Below are 26,204 nucleotides of genomic sequence, written 5' to 3' on the forward strand. Positions count from 1 at the left end.
TCCATCTATGGACTGGTGTAAGCATCTCGGAGTTGGAATATACGCTTTGATAAGTTGATCAAAGCATATAGTTTTATACAGACTTGCGGTGAAGCCTGTATTTACAAGAAAGTGAGTGGGAGCACTACAGCATTTCTGATAAGTATATGTGAATGACATATTGTTTATCGGAAATAATGTAGAATTATTCTGCAAAGCATAAAGGAGTGTTTGAAAGGAGTTTTTCAAAGAAAGACCTCGGTGAAGTTGCTTACATATTGAGCATCAAGATCTATAGAGATAGATCAAGACGCTTGATAAGGTTTTTCAATAAATACATACCTTGACAAGATTTTGAAGTGGCTCAAAATGGAACAGTCAAAGAATGAGTTTCTTGCCTATGTTACAAGGTGTGAAATTGAGTAAGACTCAAAGCCCGACCATGGCAGAAGATAGAAAGAGAATGAATGTCATTCCCTATGCCTTGGTCATAGGTTCTATAAAGTATGCCATGTTGTGTACCAGATCTATTGTATACCCTACCACTGAGTTTGGCAAGGGAGTACAATAGTGATATAGGAGTAGATCACTGGACAGCGGTCAAAATTATCCTTAGTGGAATAAGGATATGTTTCTCGATTATGGAAGTGGAAAAAGGTTCGTCGTAAAGGGTTACGCCGATGCAAGTTTTGACACTAATCTAAATAAATCTAAGTCTCAATCTAGATACATATTGAAAGTGGGAGCAATTAGCTAGAGTAGCTCCGTGCAGAGCATTGTTGACATAAATATTTGCAAAATACTTACAGATCTGAATATAACAGACCCGGTGACTAAAATTATCTCACAAGCAAAACATGATCACACCTTAGTACTCTTTGGGTGTTAATCACATAGCAATGTGAACTAGATTACTGACTCTAGTAAACCCTTTGGGTGTTGGTCACATATCGATGTGGACTATGGGTGTTAATCACATGGTGATGTGAACTATTGCTATTAAATCACATGGCGATGTGAACTAGATTATTGACTCTAGTGCAAGTGGGAGGCTAAAGGAAATATGCCCTAGAGGCAATAATAAAGTTATTATTTATTTCCTTATTTCATGATAAATGTTTATTATTCATGCTAGAATTGTATTAATCGGAAACATAATACATGTGTGAATACATAGACAAACAGAGTGTCACTAGTATGCCTCTACTTGACTAGCTCGTTAATCAAAGATGGTTATGTTTCCTAACCATGGACAAAGAGTTGTTATTTGATTAACGGGATCACATCATTAGTTGAATGATCTGATTGACATGACCCATTCCATTAGCTTAGCACCCGATCGTTTAGTATGTTGCTATTGCTTTCTTCATGACTTATACATGTTCCTATGACTATGAGATTATGCAACTTCCGTTTGCCGGAGGAACACTTTGTGTGCTACCAAAAGTCACAACGTAACTGGGTGATTATAAAGGAGCTCTACAGGTGTCTCCAAAGGTACATGTTGGGTTGGCGTATTTCGAGATTAGGATTTGTCACTCCGATTGTCGGAGAGGTATCTCTCGGCCCTCTCGGTAATGCACATCACATAAGCCTTGCAAGCATTGCAACTAATGAGTTAGTTGTGAGATGGTGTATTACGGAACGAGTAAAGAGACTTGCCGGTAACAAGATTGAACTAGGTATTAAGATACCGACGATCGAATCTCGGGCAAGTAACATACCGATGACAAAGGGAACAACGTATGTTGTTATGCGGTCTGACCGATAAAGATCTTCGTAGAATATGTGGGAGCCAATATGAGCATCCAGGTTCCGCTATTGGTTATTGACTGGAGATGTGTCTCGGTCATGTCTACATTGTTCTCGAACCCATAGGGTCCGCAAGCTTAAGGTTTCGATGATAGTTATATTATGAGTTTATGAGTTTTGATGTACCGAAGTTAGTTCGGAGTCCCGGATGTGACCACGGACATGACGAGGAGTCTTGAAATGGTCGAGACATAAAGATTGATATATTGGACGGCTATATTCGGACACTGGAAGTGTTCCGGGTGATTTCGGAGAAAACCGGAGAGCCGGAGGGTTACCGGAACCCCCCCGGGAGAAGTAATGGGCCATATGGGCCTTAGTGGAGAGAGAGAGGGGCAGCCAAAGGTGGGCCGCGCGCCTCCTCCCCCCTGGTCCAAATTGGACTAGGAGAGGGGGGGCGGCGCCCCCCTTTCCCCCTCCCTCCCCACTTTCTTCCCCCTCCTAGTAGGAGTCCTACTCCTACTAGGAGGAGGATTCCTCCTTGGCGCGCCTATAGGGCCGGCCGGCCTCCTCCCCTTGCTCCTTTATATAGGGGGGCAGGGGGCACCCCTAGATACACAAGTTGATCCACGTGATCATATTCTTAGCCGTGTGCGGTGCCCCCTTCCACCATAGTCCTCGATAATATTGTAGCGGTGCTTAGGCGAAGCCCTGCGACAATAGAACATCAAGATCGTCACCACGCCGTCGTGCTGACGGAACTCTTCCCCGACACTTTGTTGGATCGGAGTCCGGGGATCGTCATCGAGCTGAACATGTGCTAGAACTCGGAGGTGTCGTAGTTTCGGTGCTTGATCGGTCGGGCCGTGGAGACGTACGACTACATCAACCAAGTTAACGCTTCCGTTGTCGATCTACAAGGGTACGTAGATCACACTCTCCCCCTCTCGTTGCTATGCATCACCATGATCTTGCGTGTGCGTAGGAATTTTTTTGAAATTACTACGTTCCCCAACAGTTTGCTGGCGCCTCCTTCGTCCCATATCTTGGACAGGGCTGGCTTAGCAGATAGTTTAGGCGGTCTGGGTTAGGGTTGGGTACCCCATTACGATTGTTTGGTTTACCCTTGCGTCGCCGGCCATTGTCCTGTGCGTTGGTATTAGCCACAAAGTCCATGTTACCATCCGCTTTACGCTTGCCTCCACCACCATTGCCTGCCCAGTGATGCTGCTGACCTTTGGAGTTGCTGTTCCTCTTTCCCTTCCCTGTCTTGTCATCATCAGATTCGGGATCCTTGGTACTATCAGAATCAGCATATTTCACCAAAGCGGCCATGAGGGTCCCCATGTCAGTGCAATGACGCTTCATCCGTCCCAACTTCAGCTTCAGGGGCCCAAACCGGCAGTTGCCTTCTAGGGTTAATACTGCGGTGTCAGCGTTGATGCGGTCTGACGAGTGCAACACTTGTGAAACCCGGCACACCCAATGAGTCGTGGATTCTCCTTCCTCCTGGACGCATGCAGCTAAGTCCACTATCGACATAGGCTGTTTACATGTATCCTTGAAATTGCTGATAAACTGGGCTCGTAATTGGTCCCATGAACTGATAGAATTAGCCGGCAAGCTTTTTAACCAAGTACGAGTCGTTCCTTCAAGCATCATGGTGAAGTATTTCGCACACGCCGCGTCATCCACATCAAGCATCTCCATGGCCATCTCATAGCTCTCCACCCATGTCTCTGGAGGCTGATCCGCCGTGTAATTTGGTACCTTGCGCGGGCCCTTGAAATCCTTGGGCAGGCGCACATTGCATAAAGCGGGGATAAGGCAAGGTACCCCCAAAGAACTAGAAGTAACACCAGGTTCGATCGAGATGGTTGGATGAACCAGCATGAGCTGCGAGCCTGATGTTGTGTGGCTAACTCGGCCTCCCTGCGCGCTCGGGCCCGGTTCACCACTTCCTGAGTGTTATCAGCACCACCCGTCGGGTTGTTGCCACGGGGTGCTCCACGTCGTTCGTTACTCGACACTGTCGGTTCATCCATATGTCTGCTATAGCTCCAGCTTGGATGGGGGGTCGAGTGGATCCGGTCGCGGCTGTATGAGTATGCTTCCTGTTGGACCAAAGCTGTCCTCAGAAGCTCCTTGACCCGTCGCGTCTCTACTGCTTGCGGTGAATCACCTTCAATTGGAATGGCCTCCAGCCGTGCAGCAGCGGCAACGAGATTGTCCATCAGGTTGGAGTAGTGACCCGGAGGTGTTAAAACAGCCTGAGGTATAACGGTGTTTTGACGAGGCGGGTCCATCTGACGAGGCTGAACCGGTGCACCGGTCCCGGGAGCTTCCGCCCGGTTTCCCTCCAGCGGATTGCCGGTTCCTACTCCTGGAGTTTTAAAAAGGTCTCTGGCCTCAAAAACCAGAGGCAAACGGGATCGGTACTTCCTCCTCATGACTTCCTGCGACGCACTCTGGTCCAACATGAGCCTGTAGGCTTGTGCGTCTAAAGCGGCCCGCTCCATGGCCATCCTGGTGTCCTCAGCTGCCAGGTCTGCCTTGGCCTGGGTGATCTGTTCCTTCACTTTTGCAATCTCGGTGTTGTGAACGCCCTGATCCGCCGGATTAGCCTCCGCCATGAGCACAGCCAATGCATCAAATAGCTCTGATAGAACTTGAGCCGGCGGGCGCACAGGGCCTCCTGCCCCGGCAGCCGTCGCCGCTGCTGAACCGGAGGTTGTTGCCGCAGCGGTCGAAGAGTGAAGCGCTGCTTGTGTGCCAGTCATGAATATTCCAACCCGGTTGGGCAGATCAGAGGGGTCCGGAATACTGTCGCCATCGGAACAACCCCCAATCCGGCCGTCTTGTAGCTGATAAAGAGATTCGGTTTCTCCGGTCGATGACTCGTCATCGGAACAAATGACGGTATCGTCACGAGATTCCGATCCATCCTCATAACTTCCTCCATGGATGACTCCCACGAAGGCACGCTTCATGGCCGGTTTAATCCAGGCGGATCACGCACGCTGAGCCGTCTCGACGAGGTCGGTGCAGATGTCCGGCTCAGGGCCCGGTTCACCAATCTTGCCAATGAAAACGTGAATGCCACCAAAGGGGACCCGGTACCCGTACTCAATTGAGCCGGCCTCGGGGCCCCAGCCTGCGTCGTCGATGTAGAACTTGCCGCGACGACTCTTAGTCATCCGGCCTACAGCATAGCCCTCGAGTCCTTCAAAGCGGCCCTCCAAGAACCGGAAATCATCGTGTGATAGCCCCACGGTGGGCGCCAACTGTCGTGGTTTTGTCACGGCAGATGTCCTAGAGAAAGGACTTAGTCGTGGAGCCATCACGACGGATTAGCTTAAAGGGGTTAAAGCGGACACAGGGACGCAAGAGAGTTTATACTAGTTCGGCCCCTTCGATGAAGGTAAAAGCCTACGTCTAGTTGTGATGGAATTGATGGGGTTTCGATGACTAGGGAGCAAACAAGCTTCGCCTATGTCTCGAGTTGTTGTCTATCTTTGAACCGCCGCCGGGTCGTCCCCTTATATACACGGGTGACACCCGTCGGTTCACAGAGTCCCAACACCGGTTGATATCCGTATTCTGGGTTGGTCTCTCCTTTTCCTAACTTACAATACAAGTTTATATACAAATCCCGGTTTATAGCTACAAGTCTTGAACCGGCTACGGGCCTTAGGCCCTCATCTGCCTTCTTGGGCTTTATCACTCTTGAACTACTGATGAAGTTGACCCGGCCTAGATAGGCCGGTTTACGCCCAGCAGTAATATCCCCAACAGGAACACTATCTTCGCCCTCATGAATTTGACATTCATATCGATCATGAAACGCTTAAATACCTTAAGGGTCAAACTAAGTTGAACAAGCATCATGCTAAATGGAGTGAATTCATTGAGTCATTTCCTTATGTCATCAAGTATATTAAAGGTAAGGAAAATGTTGTGGCGGATGCTCTTTCCCGCATATGCATGCTTGTTACTAAACTTGAATTGGATGTCATTGGCTTTGAGCACATAAAAGACTTGTATGCGCATGATCCTACTTTTGCTATTCCTTATGCCAAATGTGTGATGCATACATCTCGGGAACGCTATTACATCAAGGATGGTTATCTTATGAGAGCTAACAAACTATGCATCCCCGAGTCTTCTCTTCGTTTGTTGCTTTTGCAAGAATCTCATGAGGAGGCCTAATGGGACACTTTGGACGCGACAAGACATTTGCTACGCTCTCCAAGAACTATTATTGGCCCAAGATGTTCCGCGATGCCAATCGCTTCACCAACCGATGTTCGACATGTCGCAAAGCTAAGTCTAATCCCATGGTCTCTATATGCCTCTTCCAATTTCGTACCACCCATGGGAAGATATTAGCATGGATTTTGTACTTGGTTTGCCTAGGACTAGAAATGGAAAGGATTCCGTGTTTGTTGTTGTGGACCGATTCTCAAAAATGGCTCATTTCATTCCTTGCAACAAGATAGACGATGCTTCACATGTTGCAAATCTCTTTTGTAGGGAAATCTTATGCCTACATGGAGTGCCAAAGACAATTGTCTCAGACCGCGACGTCAAGTTCTTGAGTTACTTTTGGAAGACCCTATGCGCCAAGCTCAGAACCAAGCTTCTATTCTCCACGGCATACCATCCACAAACTGACGGCCAAACGGAAGTGACGAACTGAACGCTCTCCACTCTACTACGTGTGTTGATCAAGAGGAACATCAAGGAGAGGGAAGAGTGCCTACCAATCACCGAGTACGCCTACAACCGCACAAGACATTCGACTACCGGCAAGTCCCCCTTCGAGGTCGTCTATGGATTCAACCCGTTGTCCCCATTGGACATTCTTCCTCTACCACTACAAGAGCGCACCAATATGGACGTGAGTGCCCGATTGAACTATCTCAAGAAGATACATGAAGACACAAGGCACACCATTGAGCGCCAAGTACAACGACTCGCAACCAAGCTCAACATCAACAAGCACCCCATGGTATTCAACATTGGAGATCTTGTGTGGCTACACCTTCGCAAGGACCGCTTCCCCAACGAACGCAAGTCCAAACTTCTACCACGAGCGGATGGACCCTTCAAGGTGCTTGCACGCTACAACAACAATGCTTACAAGATCGACCTCCCGCGCGACAAGTACAACGTGAGCGACGTCTTCAACGTCAAGGATCTTTCGCCCTACCATGGTGATGAAGATTTCGATCCGAGGTCGGATCTTTCCCAAGGGAGGGGAGATGATGCGGAGCATCCCAAGGTCATCTCCATGGACCTACCTACGTCACCCACGACACCACTTGGACCAATGACAAGAGCGCGAGCAAAGGCTATCGAAGATAAGGTGAACTCGCTCCTTTCCTAACTACCACTTTCTATGCATGAGACATGGCTGCTATCTCAAGCAGAAACACTATGTGTGATCAGGTACTTGGAGGAGAGCCATGGAGCAACTACATCCAACGGACAAGATGGCGAGGACACTGAGTGCCAAGGATGAGAAGAAGGACTGCCACGAAAGCTACAGCCACCGGTCGGGACCGGACGTCCAGCGCCTGAAGCCCCAACCGAGCTACAATGAGCGGACGACCAACCCGAACCGGACGACCGGTGCCTCCGCACCCGAGCCAAACGAGCGGACGTCCGACGTCACCGGACGACCGGCGACAGGATGTCCAGCCACTTCCGGAAATCCGGTACCTCAGCAACCGAGCCAGCACCAGCGGAAGTCCGGAAGCCACCGGACGTCCGGCCGCCCATGAGCCACTGGACGACTGCTATACACCGGACGTCCGATACTTGTCTGCGCACAGGATGACGCCCGAGGCCCATGTACCCCTTCACTTCGCCCCCATTTGCACTAAGACTATAAATATACCTCCTCCTCCTTCTAGTTAGGGTTAGCATTGGTTTTAGCTCATTTGAGATAGAGCTTTGCTCATTCATACGGATCTACTCCTTGAGAGAGATCGCGGCCCCTCTTCGAAGAAGATCCACGTTGGATTCAAGACCTCCTTCACAGAGAAGACCCCCATCAAGACCTCCTCACGGAGAAGAACCGGTTACCCCTTGTATCGTCCCTTGTTGACTTTGGATCGTGTGATCTCTATGTGTACTTGGATCTAGCATATGTGTGATCGTTCTTGTTGGTTTGAGTGATTCTCTCGTGTTTCCCCTCGTGTTCTTTGTGTTCATCGCGGGATCTGCTCCTTTCGTGAAAGATCGGCCATCTAGGGTTCCACCCTACATCTCCCGGGCATGCCCGGGCGCGTCCGCCTGACAAGCCCGGCTCACCACCGACCCCACAAGAAAAACCCCATCTGGTTCAACGCTTCGAAACCCTAACTCACTCACACTCTCCTCTCTCGCTCCGTCCTCTCCTATTCCCACACCGATTCAGATCGAATCCGGCGCAATGTCAAGCTCCGGTAGCCGCCCCGACTCCGAGCTAGATCCGGACTATGAGCTTGCCCTCCGCATCGCCTTGGAGCGGTCCAAGGTGGAGACCGGGGGCAGCTCCAGATCTGCAGCCTCGCCGCAGACGCAACTTCCCCATCGGCGCAGCTCAAACGCCGGCGCTAGCTCCTCCCAGCCCGTGCGTAGCTCCGACAGGTGGCATGCGCAATCTGCGCCTCCCCTACGCCGTCCCCTTCCCCCGCCAGTTGCTGCTAACCCACATGGGCAGCGGCGGGTGCTTGTGCTCGCCCCGCCGGCCCAGATGCACACGTTGTAATCAGAGATGCGTGTCGGCCGCCACGAGCGGCAGCGAGAAAGGGAGAGGAAGGAGGCGGAACAGTCCATGCACCGCCGCCGCGGGATGCAGGCGGAGCCCGACTAGGACTCGGGTCTCCTCCAATGGGTCTACCGCTGATTGCTTACGACCGTGGAGATGGACGCGCGGTGGCTCCACCGGAAGAATGCCAAGGCGCTCCGGATTGCCATTGAGCAGTCCGAGCGCGAGGAGGCAGAGGCGGCTCGGCTCGCGAAGCTCAAGCGGCGGCAGGACAGAAAGGTCCGATGGCTGAATGGGCTCATCATCCTCTTTGACACCTCCGACGATGACGACGACCATGGCTCCTTGTCCGACACCAGCTGCCGATGCCTACAGCTGCGTCGGCGACCGGAAGGGCAAAGAGCCGGTGAGGAAGTGGTGAATCTCCGTCGTCTCTGTCTTCAATTTCAAGTTTTAGTAATCTAGTTTAAACTTGTCCGTCGTTTATGTGAATTATGTGAACTTTAGCGATCTTTTGGACATCAGTCGATAATCTTTGGGTGATCCGAATGTGCATTTCTATGCCCAGATTATATGTTTGTGTGATGACCTACGTTGTTTTTATCTATGTTGCATGCTAGTATGGATATGATGGACTGAATATGAGATACACGGCAGGGAGATCCTCTTTCACCATTTCTATTTTTGTTTGTTGCAGACGGTCTAGCAGCTTTGCTTAAGAAGGAGGTGGGAGATACACATATTTCACCTTTGAGAGTTTGTCCCAGAGCACCCGGTATTTCACACCTTTTATTCGCGGATGATACACTTTTGTTCTTTCGTGCAACAGAAGGGGAGGCACTTCGAATCAAGGGAGTACTGGATGTATATGCTAGTGCCACAGGACAACTAATTAACCCGCAGAAGTGCTCCATATTATTCGGTGAAAAGTGCAGACAAGGTGATAAGGAAGATGTCATACGGGTGCTGGAGGTGCAGAATATTAGTTTTGAAGAGAAATACCTCGGACTTCCTACTCCTAATGGGCGTATGAGCAAGGGCCGGTTTCAGAACATTCAAGAAAAACTCACAAAGAGGTTTGTTACGTGGTGTGACTCGATGGCACAGAGTGGGAGAGAAGTGCTAATCAAATCAATTGCTCAAGCACTCCCAACTTATTTAATGAGTGTGTTTAAGCTACCAGCATCAACTTGTGATGACCTAACTCGCATGGTGAGGAACTTCTGGTGGGGAGCTGAAAAAGGTCGACGCAAAACCCATTGGCGTGCATGGGAAAAGCTGATCCGCCCAAAGTCACATGGGGGTATGGGGTTTCGGGAATTTCGCTTATTCAACCAAGCACTGTTGGCACGCCAAGCTTGGCGAATTCTGACTCATCCGGACAGCTTGTGCTCACGGGTAATGAAGGCGAAGTATTTCCCGAATGGTAATCTGGAGGACACCGTTTTCCCATCTAATTCTTCACCAACTTGGCAAGGCATTGCTCATGGGCTTGAACTCTTGAAGCGGGGCATCATTTGGAGGGTTGGAAATGGCCAATCAATACGCATATGGAGAGACCGCTGGATCCCGAATGGAGGTTCTGGTAAACCTATCACCGTGCAGGGCCGGTGTCGTCTACGGAGAGTGTCCGAGCTGCTGGATGAACGAGGAGCATGGCGTATGGACCTTCACCAAGAGTATTTTGCCCCTGTGGACATTGAGCAGATTGTTAAGATTCGAACTTGCACACGTCTAGGAGAGGATGTCCTCGCTTGGGAACCGGAGCGTAATGGTATCTTCACGGTGCGGAGCGCATACCGGCTGGCGCTCGATGAACGACTCCGTCCATCTTCAGTCGCAGCGAGCAGGGCACCGGACGGGCGACGAGCCGTCTGGGCTTTTTTATGGAGGTGCCCCGCTCCTCCAAAGGTGCGTGTGTTTGCTTGGAGGGTAGCGACAAACTGTCTTCCCACTTGGACAAATAAACATTCTCGTACTCTTGAACTGTCTAATCTTTGCCCTGTGTGTGCCACCGAACCGGAGGACACTTTCCATGCTTTATGTAGATGCCCCCAAGCGGTCGCCCTATGGCAGTCAATGGCGCAGCAGTGGAACATCCCAGACGTTCGGCGGCTAGTGAACACAGGACCGGAGTGGCTCCTCCATGTGCTCGCTGACCTGCCGGAGGAGGAGCGCATGTACACGCTTATGACGATTTGGCGCTGCTGGCACGTAAGGAATGAGATCGTCCACGACAAACGGCCACCACCAGTGGAGGCCTCGTCAAGGTTTCTGACTAGCTATATCAGCTCCTTGCTGGCCCTTCAGGCAGACCCTCTTGGCGATCATGTGAAAGGGAAGATGGTGGCTGGCCACCAGGACAGGAGGAAACCAATATCGTATGCGTACCAGGCAAAGGAGCAGGCTCCAAGCCGGGAGGCACCGCCAGCTGGATGGGCAGCGCTTAACGTTGACGGCTCCTTCTGTGGCAAGGACGGGAGTGCTGGGGCGGGTATGGTTCTTCGAGACGAACATGGAGCTATAATCTTCTCTTCTAGCCGAGAATTACGGCAATGTGCGTCCCCGCTGGAATCTGAACTTGCAGCATGTAGGGAGGGCATTTCCCTAGCCTCCCAATGGTCTGCACTACCAATTGTTGTTCAAACGGACTGCCTAGATGTGGCCAAGCTGGTGAAGGAAGGTGGAGTGAACAGGTCGGAGCACCTGATGATGGTTCGTGAGATCACTAGGCTTCTACAGGAACGTGGGGAATATCTAGTCAAGCATGTAAGGAGAGAACAGAATGTTGTTAGCCATTATTTAGCGAACTATGGTAGAATAAATAAGCGCACTGCGGTGTGGCTTCGATCCGGTCCGGACGAGGTGCCGGACCTATGTAATGCAGATCTGGCTGCTGCTTGATGAATGAAACCCCTTTTCCTCGCAAAAAAAGAATATGAGATACACGGATGTGGCCGACAAGATTTGAGAAGTGCCCATTCAGTGCCCACGGCCGCGCCCAGGCGCGTCCGCGGGTGTTTGAGGGCCCGAATTTGCAGGTCGTTGATGTAGATGCTCTTATAAACTCTATTGATGATGGGTTTTTCTCTCTATGTGTGCTTCGAATTTGGATCTGAATTATTTATGAGTTATAAACACACGTGTTGTGAATATTTACAAACAAACAGAAATATTTAAATTTAACCATTCTTTTAAGTTTTATCATGGAGCAGGTAAGCAATGGTATCGCCCGATATTCACCCTCGTCTGTCTCTCCAATCCCCACTCTCCGACGCTCGATCGAACGGCCAGAATGTGCTAGACAAATCAGGCAAAAGTTGTGGTTGCTGGTGTTTGACTATCCATCCGCCCACCACGTTCACCTCTCAACCAGGAGGAAATGCAATAAGAGAGAGACGTACGGGCAAAGCATTGAATTATCAACGATGATGACCTCACCTTATATGTAGCAGCTCTGTAGGCGTACGCCGACACCTAACGTGCCCGATTGGTTCATTGAACCTGGACACATTCCCGCTTTCCCTCCGCGGCGGCAGCCGGCCCGAGCGGCCCGGCCTATATAAAAGGCGCCACAACCTGATCAAGAGAGATCCAGATCCCAGCGAACTCGTAAACACGTCTGTGCATAGTGCTATTACGTATACTCCCCCACTCACCCCCGAGAAGTCAGGAGGCATGGCGAGGAAGGCAGCGGCAGCGGCCATGGACGGCAAGAGCTCCGAGCTCGCGAGGGCCGTGGCGGAGGCGGAGGCGCGGGAGGAGCGGCTGCAGCGGGAGCTGGAGGCGGCGCTGGCGCGGGTGGCCGTGGCGGAGGAGGCCGAGGAGCGGCTGTGCGTGCAGCTCGGCGAGCTGGAGGCGGAGGCCATGACGCAGGCCATGGAGTACCAGCAGCACGTCAGGGCGCTCTCCGAGAGGCTCGCCCTCATGGACGGCCTGCTCAGGTCCTCCGGCCTCCACGGCGCCGTCGTGCAGCCCGGCCTTCACTGACGAACCGAATCTCATCATGCGTTCCCTTGCCTGTTATTATGTGTGATCATGCAAGGCTGTAGTGGTTGTTAAATTTTTCTCCTTTCCGCCGGCGTGTGTTTGATGCCAACTCGTGCGTGCTGGTGGCGTGTAGTGTAGGATGTACATTTCTTTTCTTTTCTTTTTGAGATGTACTGTATATAACGTCGTTTGTGTAGTTCTACATATCTCTTGAGAACATCTTAATGTTGCCCCCGATCTGTTGCAAACTTGAGCTGACGTATGCATTCACCTAATATCACACGCAACGGATTCCTTGACAACGATCGAGCGCATGTGCATATATACATGAGGAGCACACGCAAATGAGGTTCTTGATATGAAGACATAAAGAAATGAACTGGTCCCACATAAATTCGAAAAATTACCAGTGCTATCCCAAGTTCTCAACTCCATTAATCTTTCCTTCCCGCGAAAAAATAACTCCATTAATCTTGCTTCAACTCCGTAACAAAGCATAAAGCATATGCATTACGAGTAAAATTCCTTGACAAGCTATAATTGTTGGCGGCACACCGCGTGGCAACTGGTCATCAATCTCCCGACCAAAACTAATAATGTTGGCAACAAAGGCGGCAAGGAAAAACCATGAACCAGTCAAAAACACCGAAAACATCCGTTTCACCTCGGAAATTTCGGCCGAAACTGACTTCTCGTAAGGATGATGAAACTTGGAAGTCTGAACAATTCAATCAATTTGAATCACCTAGACAGCACTACTAGAAACAAGACGTGTGACACCACGCAGAAAACGACCGCACCAGCTGCTCAATTAAAAAAGAAATATATAGGAAACTTCGGACCTCGGCTATTTGACAGCACAAAGTTGACTGGTTTAATGCAATTGGAAATTGCAATGGCAAATCAGGGACCTCGGACATTTGACAGTAGCATGCATGGACATGGAACTTTTCATCCTGAAATTTGTCAATCTTCCAGATAGCTGACTGGAGGTGTGAAATGGCCATGCTCCCCAGAAACCAAGACAATTCCACGGAATTACCGTGAACGCGGAAGTGTACAGACAAGAGGTACAGAAATTGATGAGACTTGTCTCCAATAGGGTGACTTGATCTTTAATCAGGAGTACTGCGTTCAGATACGCGCCTGGAATCCAGGCTGGAAGCAGAAAAACGTCCTGTCTACATCCATGGAAGTTGGATTAAATCAATCAGTAAATCTTCTAGAGGACTAACAAAATCTTTCTCAGAGAATTAAAGATAAATTTCCAACTTCAGATTGAACAGAACAACACAAACAACAAAAAAGATGTGAGTTCCTCTTGGACGTTTGGTGGTTTCAGAGCTGGACATAAGGCTCAAAGTAGCTAATTAACCATAGCCTTTGGGCGTAGAATCTAAAGCATGACACAGAGGGTCTGCAGCCCCACCATGAACACAAAAAAAGAACTTGTGGTGTAGGGGTTGCCACCACATGCACTTCACCAGCAAAGAATCCTACCACCACATGCACTGTGTATAAAGATGCATAGCACAAGTGGATCTCCACAATCATCAAGGAAAGCATATCCGAACACCAAGAAAAGAATATTCGCCGATCGCCGATCAGTTGCAAGATTACTGACATGACTAGACAAAATGTTGGCCCATGGCTTCATTTAGAAGAAGGTATTCGGCTATGGCTTCAAAACAAAAACCTGGCACTTCCGTTACACACTTTTAACTCAAATAAGTATAGCAAATTGTTTTTCCTTTTTTTGGGGTTTAAACACACAACATAGACGCATGCCAGCGTATTCACACAAGAAGACAGAGTCCAAAAGCACCTCACTATCGAAGGGTACGTCATCCATCACCTATGCATGATCCACCTTGGTGAGACACACAAGATGTCAAACTTGGGGTTGGATCTTGGTAGGCTAGGGTAAAATCACCTCGCCTGACTACTCAACATATTGTTGGTTCTCAAACATAGTGACCTGTTACTCACAGCAGAGATTTTGGCATTTAGCTTTGCCCACAGAAGAGTTTGAAGTAGCAGCATGGTGACTATGGTGACCCCTTTAGTTTAATAAAGTGTGTAAATGGTAAACCAACAACCCAAGTGCTGAACTTCGTAGGATTACTGGATAAATACAACTGGGGCGTAAAGCACAGTTCGAATTTTAGCCATAAGAGTGGGCATGTGCAATGTTTGAGGTGTAGTTATAAGTACTTAAATGACACCACTTTCCATTATAACCAAATCGAGGACTACAATTTCGTCAAAAAAAAAAAATCACACGATTCTAGCACAAGGTTGGCCACTTGCCTTGAAATGATATTTGTTCTGAGTGCATGGTCCATGAATCCATGTGATATGCCCAATTACTAAGGTCTAAGGGTGTCGCCAATTTGTATTCCTTATAAGTTGGTCTTATGGTGAGTCCTACAGTGATCCTTTCATGCCTAAATGAAAAGATCAGAAACCAATGACTCCGTATGATATGCCCAAATACTAAGGCAACGACTTTTGTTACATATTAGGATAAAAATAACTAATATTGGGCTCTTTGTTTCTGAACTACTACTATCAATTTCGAAAAGTTGATAATTCATCGCCTCCTATGGTTCACCAGCTGACAAGCTTCATTAGACTTACACTGCTTGATGTCCATGTCAAGCTACAAAACCGCTATCACTAATCTGTGAACTGCAGACAAGTCCCCCAATAACACATGGCCCAAAATATCTATAACAGCACACAATACTCAAATGTTAAATTGATTCTAAATATGCATATGTCAGTGGGTACAGTTCCAATACTCCTACTGCAGTGAAAGCAAAGAGACTCCAGGTAGCTACTTACATCCACTACGATGACTCATATTCACTAACTATTATGTCAAGTGACCTGAATTATATGACATGGGAACAATTTAAATGAGTTGATAATTTAATCAGCAAAGGGATCAACATAACCCTGTCACTTCAACTTAACAATAATTGTATGAGTAATGTGACTATAATAAAATAGTTGCCGTAATATCATCTGTGACAGGCTTGCTACACATGAATGATAGGCACATATTTATTTCTTGCAAAAAGAAAAGTACATAATTGTTTTTGTGGGACATCAATAATGGTATGCAGATAGTAACTGCAGCAAAAAAGAATCCAATCACCTAACAGCTACTACACTGGAAAGGAAGCCCAACAAGATCAACCCAAAAGATTAATGTTAACTGCATTCTGAATTTGCACAGACAGCAAGAACGTATTTTAAAGACTTATTGATTACAGTCATACAGTGCAGATTAGTAAATTTGTTAGGCTAAGATTACAGTAATAGGCATGAACAATCACATATCGCCAGTGGTACTGAGTGATATAGGCACATTGAAAAGAATGCAGATATGATTGTCAAGCTTCATGCACTAGCCAACGCAACCAAAAGTCCGAACTGATGGAAAGGGCTAGGCAATCCATATATACACTTCAACAATGATAATACTAGAAACAAAAACGGAATTGCTTTGCATATGATATTTTCAGGTACAAATCTCATACGATCCGATGTGTCTCAACTGGGCTGCATGCTCCACTTGTTTCCTTTTCCAGATAGAGCTGGTAGATTCGATGAAAGCACATGCATCTGCTATTGTACTTGTGTCGAACGTGAAAACGCCGTACATATAGCAGAACTCAAACAAAAACACATGCCAATGCACAGAATAAAAAGTCATCAAGTCAATTAACTTAGAAACCTGATGAACAAAAAGATCTTTCTTGACACACGGAAGCAGAAGGTGATTGCTATAAGTAGAACTGGACAGTAATCAGATTTCACATACCTAATGTATGCAGGTAAGCCCATCTATAACCATCATTTATTATACAACACACCCATGGAAATTAGAAAACCTTCATAATAGAGGCTGGGCTCTTGTGAAAATAAAAACACCACCACCGCCAACTGAACGCCCCAGGAGCATGTCACGGTCAAGGTAAGAAAGATAGTATAGTCCTCCAGGCGATCGTCTGATAAAAATTCAGTATGGAACTTAAGAACAAAGGAAGCAAAGAAGGAAGATTGTTTTCTTCGAAAAAGTACCTTTCCGGGCCGCTGATAGGAACTTGAGCTCGGAAAGTTTTAAGGAACTGCAATATCTGCAAAAATAGTCACTGCAATGAAACACTTGTATAATAGTTGATGAGCATTTTGAAAGTGAAACAATGATCCTAAATAAATAATTACTTTTACAATAACCGTTGTATTCTGGAACAAAAGAGAATAACAATAAATCTTTTGGTAACTAGCATTCTCAAAACTATTATAACTGTCGAATGAAAATATACATATGGACTACAGAGGATGTGCATGCTTTTAATGAAAAGGGAAAATGATTGTAACCATAACAGGTAATATTCAAACTGAAGAGATAATTATATTCATATAACCTGGCTTACCTGAAGACTCAAAAAAGACCGAGGAAGTATAGCAGGAGCTATCAGTGCTTGTAGCTGCTCACTAATCTTGATATTCTCTACAGCAACCTATTAGACATAAATCAAAGAAAACAAAATTGAGAAAAGATGGTGGCATAAGCACAGACTTCTTCCCAGAAGCCTTAGCTTTAGATGGTGCATGAAAATACAGAAAACGGACAAATTTCAGCATTGCAAATAACTTTTTGTTCTCAAACAGACATATAAATGCATGCCATTTTGTATTAGAAGGCACATAGATGGCGTGAATCTTATAGCCAAACAGGCAAAAGGGAGAAAAACTAAGCTAAAACCAAAACAAAGCGAAGCCAAAAATTAAGTTTAAAATAGTAGATATTGGTCGTTGCGTTATCTTAGCACTTTTCTTCTCAATGAAAATGACACCCTTCCAGGTGTGTTCGAGAAAAAAAAAGCCAAAAAGAGAGAAACCAACAAAGAACTGTGCAACTACCCTGTGTGCATTGCAAACAACTCGTAGCCATGAGCAGTAAGTTAGAAATATGAAGATAACATGTCAGAGTCTGGCTCTATTCTAGCACCATGTTTCATGTGAAAATGAATCATGGATAATGCTAATGTGATTCATATACTACTCCCTCCGTCCCAAAATAAGTGACTCAACTTTATACTAGCTTCAGTACAAAGTTAGTACAAAGTTGAGTCACTTATTTTGGGACGGAGGGAGTACTTAGCTGCAGATGCGGAGATACCTCATAGAGCATACCTATCACCTACGTAGCCTACCACTACTGCACACTGAACATCACATCAGATCTAACATACGCTTATTCAGTTTTTCTGATGGATTCTTAATTTCCTTCCAGTTAGTTTATGCATGCTCTTTTCCATACATAACGGGAATTTTTTATGTGGGTATAGACAGGAAGGTGCTGCTGGCAGGGGTGGGGACCAGGCAGATGCTGCTGAACAAGTGCTGTTGAGTGTTGACTCAGGGGAGGGTCAAGGAACAGGGAGATGAAGCTTCTATTGATGAATCACTTCGATGAGTCCAGAACTGCTGTTCAGGGAATGTTCTATGGTCGTTTTGGCATCCATTTGAGCTGCTGTAAGTGTCGTTCCTTTTTCAGTAACCTTGATTGCTATACTTTTGGTGGCAGCTGGAACTTCTAGTTTTGGTTTGTTAATAGTAGGTAGCAAAACCCTTTGGAACAGCCATGCCTGGCATATTGATTCTGGATTGATGTTGCGTTCCAGTATTGAAAGATAGTGGAAACTACGCCTAAGCTTGTATGGAGAAAAATGTCTAACCTGCTTTCTTATCATCACCCCCAATCTTTCTTATTACAACACTCCCTCGAATAAGCAGGCAAAGATATTTTCAATAGAAAAATTACCTCCTCGAACTGAAGAAATATGTTGCTCTTAGACAGAACATCAAATTTTGCAGAGACCATCAGTGTTGCACCCTCTTGCTCCTATATAGACCACTAACAGAATCAAACACAAAAGAGCTAAACCAAATGAGAGTTAAAGACAGAAGTGTATACAGTACTTAATCAATGACATGCAAACAGGCTGATAAGCAGAATATGTCAAATGAAGGGATTATAAATCATTTTTATGCCAAAAATCGTCATACTACAGACTGCAAAATATAAAAATAATGCAATTCTAGACCAAAATCTGTTCCTGTAACAAAAGGACTATGAACATTCTGCAATCATTTTACCAAGCCGCTGCAAAGCTAAAAATACCGTTTTCCTATGCTTTTCACTATATTATGGCCATATCCATGCATATGATACAATGATCCTTTTTACGAACCAGCCTCTCCCCTCTTCGATTGGTTAAACGGAAACAACCAAGTCATGTTTATATCAGTAGAAGGGCAGAAAAGCACATATGATGAGCTAAAGGCTCTACTTAAGTATATATCAGCAACTTGTGAAGATGAATTGTCGTAAAGAAGAAGCAAATATACACCATGCTATCTAAGGTGCAAAACTTTCACCGTTTCACTGCATACTAATGCCATCCTACTACAAACTTACAAGTTAACAAAGGATATTGTCCTTCTGCTGTTTTGCATTTTTTGACCATCCACAATGATGACACTCATAAAACAAAAACATGTACATTCTGAGTTCCAGGCACAGTCGACAGCACCAACAGAAAAACATAACAACTAATGTTTTTGCAAAAACTAAATAAGACCTGTTCTGGCGCAAAGTTAGCTTAAAAGAACAAAACCTCCAAGAAAGGACACATAGGTGCATAATTATCATAAAGGTATACCTCCAGCAAGTTCTCGATGCTCCAACGCACGACATTCCGCACAATTCCACCATCCGACCGACCCTTGCACTCAAATTTCTGGTATATTTGCCCTACCTGCACATATCCAAAAGCACCACCCCTGACATAAGGCTTCCTACACTTTCCGCAAATTTATCAAACATGATCATCTGTCTATACACACTACAAAGCAATTTGAAGTGTCAGAAAACAACTCATGATCAACCACTAATAGCTCCAGGTTTCCATAGAGCGTTAAAGTGCACACAACGGAATAGCAGAGTTTCCACGATATCAAACATGTGCATACTTTCTACTATTTGTTAACTGTCATGGGATTCTCATGATGAATTTTGAAAAATCGTGGACAGGCAGAGAGAGAGACCTGCAGGAGAGGGAGTCTCTCGGCCGCCTCGAAGAGCATAAGCACGTCCGACGCAGACGTGTAGCACAGCCTCCAGGTGCCGTCGAGCGCAGCGAGGTCCAGCGGTGCCCCCTCCCCGGCGCCGAGCTCCTCCACGGACACCTATACACCACGCGCACACATCAGATCGAATCCCTCGCTGTCCGCCCAGGAGTAAATGCGATTGGAGGAAAGAGCTAGAGCGGGGGTCTAGTACGATGGCATCCTCGATGGCCGCGCGCTGGTCGGGGCTGGCCCCCGAGCCGCGCCCCGTCTCCTGCACCGCCCGCAGCAGCTCGTGCTTCCGCCCCTCCGTGTCCGCCTGCGAGCGAGCAGAGCGTCAGATCGTGCGTGGAGGTAACGAGGGGGTCGGGGGGGTCGGGGGTCCGACGGACCGTACTGCGGTGAGCGGGGCGGCGACCGCGGCGGCGAGGAGTGGAGAAGGGGTGCGACGTGGGTTCTGAGGGCGGAAGTGGGCGTGTCTCTGGAGAGGCGAAGACGGCGGTGGTCGGGGAGGAGCGGCGGGGAACCGGCGGGAGGGCGCGGCGGCGAGCGCCATTTTTGTGCGCGTTCTGTGTGGCTGGAGTGGACGAAGGCGCCGAGGTCCTGGCCAGTTCCGCTGCCACGCATCGGCATGGGCTGCCTCTTGCCTGCCGTTGGCCAGAGATGCATACCCTCCTCACCTGCCGTCGCCACCGTCCGTCGAAGATCCGACGGTAAGAGCGATTTTTTTTTTGGCAAAATGAGCGATTTATTCTTCCTGCGTGTAGCACTCCCACGGCGCCTAGCAGCCAAGCTTTCCATCCTCGGCGTTTCAGACTTTCAGTTAGGCATGTAACCTCTCGCAGAAATTCCACATTAAATTTTAATGCGATTGCTATCCAGCGAACGCTCGCTGAAGGTGGATGGCAAAACAAACATTTTTCACAGCAATTTTAGTTGCAGGAACATGGCTATTCCTTCAAGCACACACGACAATTTTCATAGCAAAATCTGTTGTTGCTAAATTGCCATGTGTTTCTAATGAAATTGCCATGTGTGTTTTGTAGAACTTGGCATAAAAATGTTCTCAAACAGTCAAACTGGCCATTGGGATCCAAATTTAAACAACTGTTAAAACTTCAAGACCTATCTTGCATTGCAAGCAAGATCCATGAAGTGCAAATAGCATCTTAAATAAGCACCCAGCACTGTAACCACCCAACACTACTCCAAAAACTAAATATCCTACTACTAGTCACAGGGAGAACCTGTAGGCATTCAAAGATGGGAATCAACAAAACTTGACGCAGAAGGAAAGTTCCCTTCACTCCGGATATAATTGCCTTACAATGTACAATCATGACCTAATCCCTTTTAGAATGGAAAAAGGAAATTCCACGGCAGTATAAGTTTGCGTTGAGAACAAGCTTGTTGGATTAGGAACACTAAAATCTCTTGAGATCTTCAGACATCTTCATTTGGACCGCAGATGGTGGATACTCAACTAGATCTTCAGAGATCTTGGTTTGGATCGCAGATGGTGGATACTCAGCTAGATCTACAGAGAGCTTTGCTTCGGATCACAGATGGCAGATACTGGAGTAGACTTCTCCAACTGCAGCAGCAATGCGATGTTGAGCTCCTGCAGGCTCTTCTCCAGTATAAGTTTTGAAGTTTCAGTGGCTTCAGGCTGGCTCTTGTTTGAATAGTTCCAAACCTCTCTTCTGCTGATGATTTCTGTTCACAATGCACTGGAAAAGACTAATTGTAAGGATAGCAGCAAACAGTTTTGCGGTATCTCTTCAAAATAAACTGACAAGCGCTCCGACAGTTACCTGAAAAGCATTCTGCGGCCGAAGACTTTGATGGTACCTCGCTATTCTACTGCTGCAAAGGATCTCAATGATCTTCCATAGCTCCTGCCTCCCATGGACCAAGAAGTGCGAAAGAACACCAATTCACCTGCACAAGCATACAAAACAAGTGAACACTATGAACAAATGAAATCAACTTAACAAAGGGAACATCACATAAAGACCAAAATATTTTCAAAAAAGTTAGCACCTGGATCACCCTGCAAAACAGAAAGGAGTCAAGGAAAGAAGCAAGTCAAAACAAAGCAGGAGGAAGCAATATAGATGTTAGAAACATAACCTGCAAAGAAGAAAACATTTAACTGAAACAAATAAGCTATATGAGAGCAAACCATAAATAGCTGAGACCTGATCAGCAACCTGCCATGCAAAGCACTAATTATGAAGGAAATTTAGTTAGTAAGTTCACGCCCCAAGAAATAGGATAATGTAATCTGCAACGGATTTACATCACCAACTATGTCAAGCAAATTTGCACAGCTTGAATGCACTGACTGAAATGCAGCAGATAATGAACCTCAAGAGAGCATAAGAAAGAAAGGAGCTACAATAATGAAAAGTTGGAGCAAACAAGAGCGCCGCGCTATAGAGAAATAATCTAAACGGTAATAGCAAATGATTAATACTAAGTAATTCAGAATAGGCTGTTCAATCGAAGTTACGATTACAACAAGGTCCCATAAAACTGAATTGATACTACATAGACATTATTTAGTGCCTCTAAGGAGTCTCATATCCCTTCATAAGTCTATAAAGAAGGAATCTCTTATAGTTTCCATCCTGTCAAAGAAGGGGAAATGGAGTAGACATCCGCATAAGGTAGCCGGGGAAAGAAAAGATGGAAGTCTCGTTAGCTCTAGCTCAGGTCCATGCCATCTCCAGCTTGGCTCGGTATCGGAGACACGGCGGAGTAGGATCTCTCAAAAGGGGAAGGATGCAGCTGTGCACCACGCCTGCGCTTGAAGGAGCACCCTTCATGGCTGCTGTCAGCTTCATGCTTCCTCCGAATCCCCCTCACTGCCTGCAGCTCCAGTGGTGAGAGCGCGAACAACTGCCCACTCACTCGGCAAAGCGAGTTGTGGTTGTCATAGAGGATCCTCTGGTTACAGTTTTTGTCACAAATGTGTGTCATTCCAGTCAATTTGCAGCGGTACATGTTTCCAAAGATGTGCTCATTCTGGCACCTCATGTCACACTTGTGACTGGGGATTTCCCCTTCTGTGTTCAGAATAGTGGACAAGAAAATCACATTGCTGGGCTCAGCAATCACAGATTTGCCAAGTACCTCCATTGTTCTGCCGTGAGAAACCTCTTCACAGACCCCCTTTTCTTGGTTTCTGAGATCGGAGTTTCTGCAACCCAGAACAAGAATTTGCTTCAGAATTTTGTTTTGAAGCACTTGCATATGACCCATGCGGTGACAGTTCTTGTTGCTATTACTGAACTAGTTCATAGAATAAATTGCAGTGAATCTGAGAGGACTTTTGCATCGAACGCAAGAAAAAACTAGTATTAAAAGTGGCGCAACCTCACGAAATTGCCACTAAATTTGCATGCAAGATTTATCTTCGACCACAATTTTCTACAGATAAATCTCGGTCACTTATGATTTCTGAATTCTAACATTGCTGACAAGATTCACTATAAATCCGTTGGCCCTTTGGCAGATCAAAACCAGTAAAATCCCACAACACCACAACCTATAATTGAATAATTTGGATAGTACAGTCCACCTGGCATCAAACTACGAACGAACCCACAAAGTCCCACAAAAAAATCAATATAAAATTCTCAGATACAAACAAAACCTAATTCACAAGTCAGCACCTACCCCTTTTAATCCTGCAGGTAAACCAAACACCTAGCTGTCCCTTCCCCGGTTCACAAATTTACCAGATCTAAACGGTGAAACCCCCACCTACCGCACCACCCACGATAAATTCGCACCAAAACCACGAACAACCGCACCACAGCGCCAAAATCTACACCAATTAGGGATTCGGACCGACAAAATCGCATTCAAACGCCTCCTGGCAACCTCTCACGGTCTCCCCTCTCTCCTCGTCGAAACACCCCTAAAATCTGAGGCGAAAACCTCGCAGAAAAGAACGTAATAGAGGGCAGAGGCGAGGATACATACCAGTAGAGCTCGAAGGCGGAGGAGGAGACGAGGTAAAAACAACGCGGCCTTCGGTCTCTCCTTCCTCTCCCTCCCTCCCTCTCTCTCTCCGCCAGGGAACACCAACCTCTCGCGGAGTCAATTGCAACGGCCCGGACGAAGAGGGGTTGGGGAGGGGTGGGTGTCCATTTATAGGATCATGCCGTTCGCCGAATGACCAAAATGCCCCCTGGATGGCCCGGACGTCGACACGGAGGAGCTCACTCGCTCACTGTCCGTCCCTGCTTCCGCGGATCGGTCCGGCTCGGATATCGGCTCTATCCGTCCTGTCTCCTCCAAGTAACCCACTCCTGCCCTCGTTGTCATTTCGTGCTAATACTAATATTAGCACGAACCTTTTCTTAGACAGGGCACATGATAGCTCACATGTAGCTCAATTTTGCTGTTGACACACCGTGCAGTTTTGTGCGCCTTTGGATGTTGATCAAATTTTTAAAAGGTTACAGCATCTCCAACGGCCTTTCTATATGGGAAATGTTTACAGACGGTGCGCCGGCCGAACGCTCGGCCGGTCTTATCGCGAGCGTTCAATCTATCGGGATCCTGTGTCTATCCCACATCCTCCTGCGTCTATTTTTTTTTCTTTTTGCCTTATCTTCTTCCACCTCGACCCATCCTCCCTTTTCCTCTTTCTCCGGCAAGCACCACCGGCCAGTGGACTCGCGCCCAGCTGTGCGTCCCCCTCGCGCGCCCAATCCCGTTGCCTTTTTTGCTGCAACCTCATCGCCATGGTCGCACCCCTCGCATGGCAGCGCCCTCGCGCCGCTCCTGTCGCCATGGCCGCGTGTGATGGGGTGTGGAAGATGCGGCGGGGGCAGACCTCGGGGGAGATGCAAAGATGACCGGCGGAGCTGCAACCAGCATGGCACGAGCTGCAAACCGTCGCGACTAGATGCTACGAGCAGCGAGGTGGAGCTCAGCGACAAGCATCAACCGGAGGTGACTGGTGCTGCAAACAGTGTGATTTTTAGCTCGAACCGGCCGGAAAAAAAGCTGCATCCAGCGTGAATTTTTGCTGGACCAGCAATGAGGAATGTTCCGACCGACGACGGGCATAATGTTGAAAGCTTCAACCGGCATGTAAAAAGGCTTCAACTGCCATGAAAAAAAGTTACAACCGTTCAACAAAAAAGCTACAACCACGTTCATCAGAGCTGCAACCCGAGTTCGCCGTAGTTTTGTAGCCACTATGATCCAGCGATATTTGCTACAACTGGTGTTGTTTTTTGCTACAACCGGTGTCTCATTTTGCGGCATTGCCATAGCCGGCGTCGGGAATTTTTGCTACAATGCTGTCACGTCGTGCTACAACCAGCACTTCAAATTGCTACAACCGGCACACGAGAATGCTACCACCGCTGAGAAAAAAGCTCCAACTAGAGATACATGGAAACTGAGGGGGGCGCCATGGAAGCTGCAGTCGGCACCTGAGAAAGGTACAACTGTTGATGGGAAAAGCTCCAACTGACAAACAAAAATGCTTCAACCGGAGGTGAACAGAAGCTATGGTCGGAGGACGAAAGCTGCAACCGGCTATGGAAAAGCTACAACCAGCGTTTGCAGAAGCTTCCACCATGTACGATGATGACCATGGCGAGTTTTCGACTCGACACGCCGGCGGGCTGCAACTAATGTTGCCGACGACCATGAAGTAGCGAGCGCTGGGCGGCCGGGGGCGAGCGCGCGGCGGCCGGGGGCGAGCGCGCGGCGGCCGGGGGCGCATCCAACGGCAGCCGGGAGCGAGCGCGCGGCGGGCGGGGGTAAGCGCATGGCGAATCTGAAGTAGGGGGAAGGGGGAAGAAGACGATGACGTGGGAGAGGGGTGATCGAACGGCTCTAATCCCACGCATCGGGTGGCTGGGGCTAGACCGGCCGAACTGCTCTGTCGGTGCGCCGGCGCTTAACAGTCGCCTTTCTATATAGGATTGCTAAAAACATGTTATAGCAAGAGGAGGGAGAAGGTTTACAAAACCAACATGTTTTTTGCGTTGATAGCCTTTATATATCGGATTGCTATATTTGCACAAAACACACAATGACACGTGGAAACAGTTTGTCGTAGATACAATGACATGTGGAAACAATTTGACGAGGCTGACGAAGCGGATGGGGAGGCGGATGCGGACTCGCCGGAATCTCCACCATCGCCGACGCCATCTGGTTTTGATCTGCGAGTTCTTTAATTCAGGCTACGACGAGGAGGAGGTGGCTTCGACTATAGACAAAGTGCTACCCCTGGATGATCCGACAAGGAAAGGACTACACGCGGGGGAGAAGAAGGAGATGATCCAGCGAGTCGTTCATCGGAGGACGACGGCGTCGGCGATCAGGCCATGGAAGGGCCCCATCCCCAAGGTATGTCTACCCAATATTACTCTTTTGGATTTGATTCGTCCGGAGTCTTGGACCATGGTTGTGAGGAGGAAGAAAGGCCGCTGGGCGGTGGCTGGACCGGCGCCGACGGCGACCGCGACGTCAGCTCCGGAAATCCCGGCGATCGGGATCGGAGCCGCCCGGGCGCATCATTTGAACGAGTTTGTGGGCC

General features: G+C 47.7%; 3 protein-coding genes across 3 annotated transcripts; 1 reads left to right on the forward strand and 2 right to left on the reverse strand.

Annotated features, from left to right (window-relative positions):
- The first annotated feature begins 12,060 nt into the window (after positions 1-12,060).
- Positions 12,061-12,726, forward strand: LOC119271641 (protein RESPONSE TO LOW SULFUR 2-like). The gene has a single exon (XM_037553387.1). It carries the CDS (start codon positions 12,167-12,169, stop codon positions 12,476-12,478), a length of 312 nt encoding a protein of 103 aa, XP_037409284.1. The 5' UTR covers positions 12,061-12,166; the 3' UTR covers positions 12,479-12,726.
- Positions 12,727-16,176: 3,450 nt separating this feature from the next.
- On the reverse strand, positions 16,177-20,259 carry LOC119271653 (probable plastid-lipid-associated protein 10, chloroplastic). The gene is made up of 8 exons (XM_037553397.1): positions 20,025-20,259; positions 19,842-19,946; positions 19,607-19,747; positions 19,222-19,317; positions 18,321-18,401; positions 16,927-17,013; positions 16,571-16,626; positions 16,177-16,497 (listed from the first exon to the last, which is right to left on the reverse strand). The coding sequence occupies exons 1-8, from the start codon at positions 20,181-20,183 to the stop codon at positions 16,383-16,385; spliced, it is 840 nt and encodes a 279-aa protein (XP_037409294.1). The 5' UTR covers positions 20,184-20,259; the 3' UTR covers positions 16,177-16,382.
- A 602-nt stretch (positions 20,260-20,861) lies between these two features.
- LOC119271663 lies at positions 20,862-23,757 on the reverse strand. Its single transcript, XM_037553405.1, has 3 exons — positions 23,621-23,757; positions 21,442-22,832; positions 20,862-21,357 (listed from the first exon to the last, which is right to left on the reverse strand). The coding sequence occupies exon 2, from the start codon at positions 22,769-22,771 to the stop codon at positions 22,337-22,339; it is 435 nt and encodes a 144-aa protein (XP_037409302.1). The 5' UTR covers positions 22,772-22,832; positions 23,621-23,757; the 3' UTR covers positions 20,862-21,357; positions 21,442-22,336.
- Positions 23,758-26,204: the final 2,447 nt, after the last annotated feature.

The sequence above is a fragment of the Triticum dicoccoides genome, chromosome 1A (genome assembly GCF_002162155.2).
Source record: "Triticum dicoccoides isolate Atlit2015 ecotype Zavitan chromosome 1A, WEW_v2.0, whole genome shotgun sequence".
NCBI lineage: Eukaryota > Viridiplantae > Streptophyta > Magnoliopsida > Poales > Poaceae > Triticum > Triticum dicoccoides.

Excerpts from the sequence above, each read along its gene's own strand:
- LOC119271641 (XM_037553387.1), top strand. The coding sequence starts at position 12,167 with ATGGCGAGGAAGGCAGCGGCAGCGGCCATGGACGGCAAGAGCTCCGAG.
- LOC119271653 (XM_037553397.1), bottom strand. The coding sequence starts at position 20,183 with ATGGCGCTCGCCGCCGCGCCCTCCCGCCGGTTCCCCGCCGCTCCTCCC. Across the intron at positions 18,402-19,221 it reads GCATCGAGAACTTGCTGGAG|GAGCAAGAGGGTGCAACACT; the intron begins GTATACCTTTAT and ends TGGTCTATATAG. Across the intron at positions 17,014-18,320 it reads TATTTCTTCAGTTCGAGGAG|GTTGCTGTAGAGAATATCAA; the intron begins GTAATTTTTCTA and ends TATGTCTAATAG.
- LOC119271663 (XM_037553405.1), bottom strand. The coding sequence starts at position 22,771 with ATGGAGGTACTTGGCAAATCTGTGATTGCTGAGCCCAGCAATGTGATT.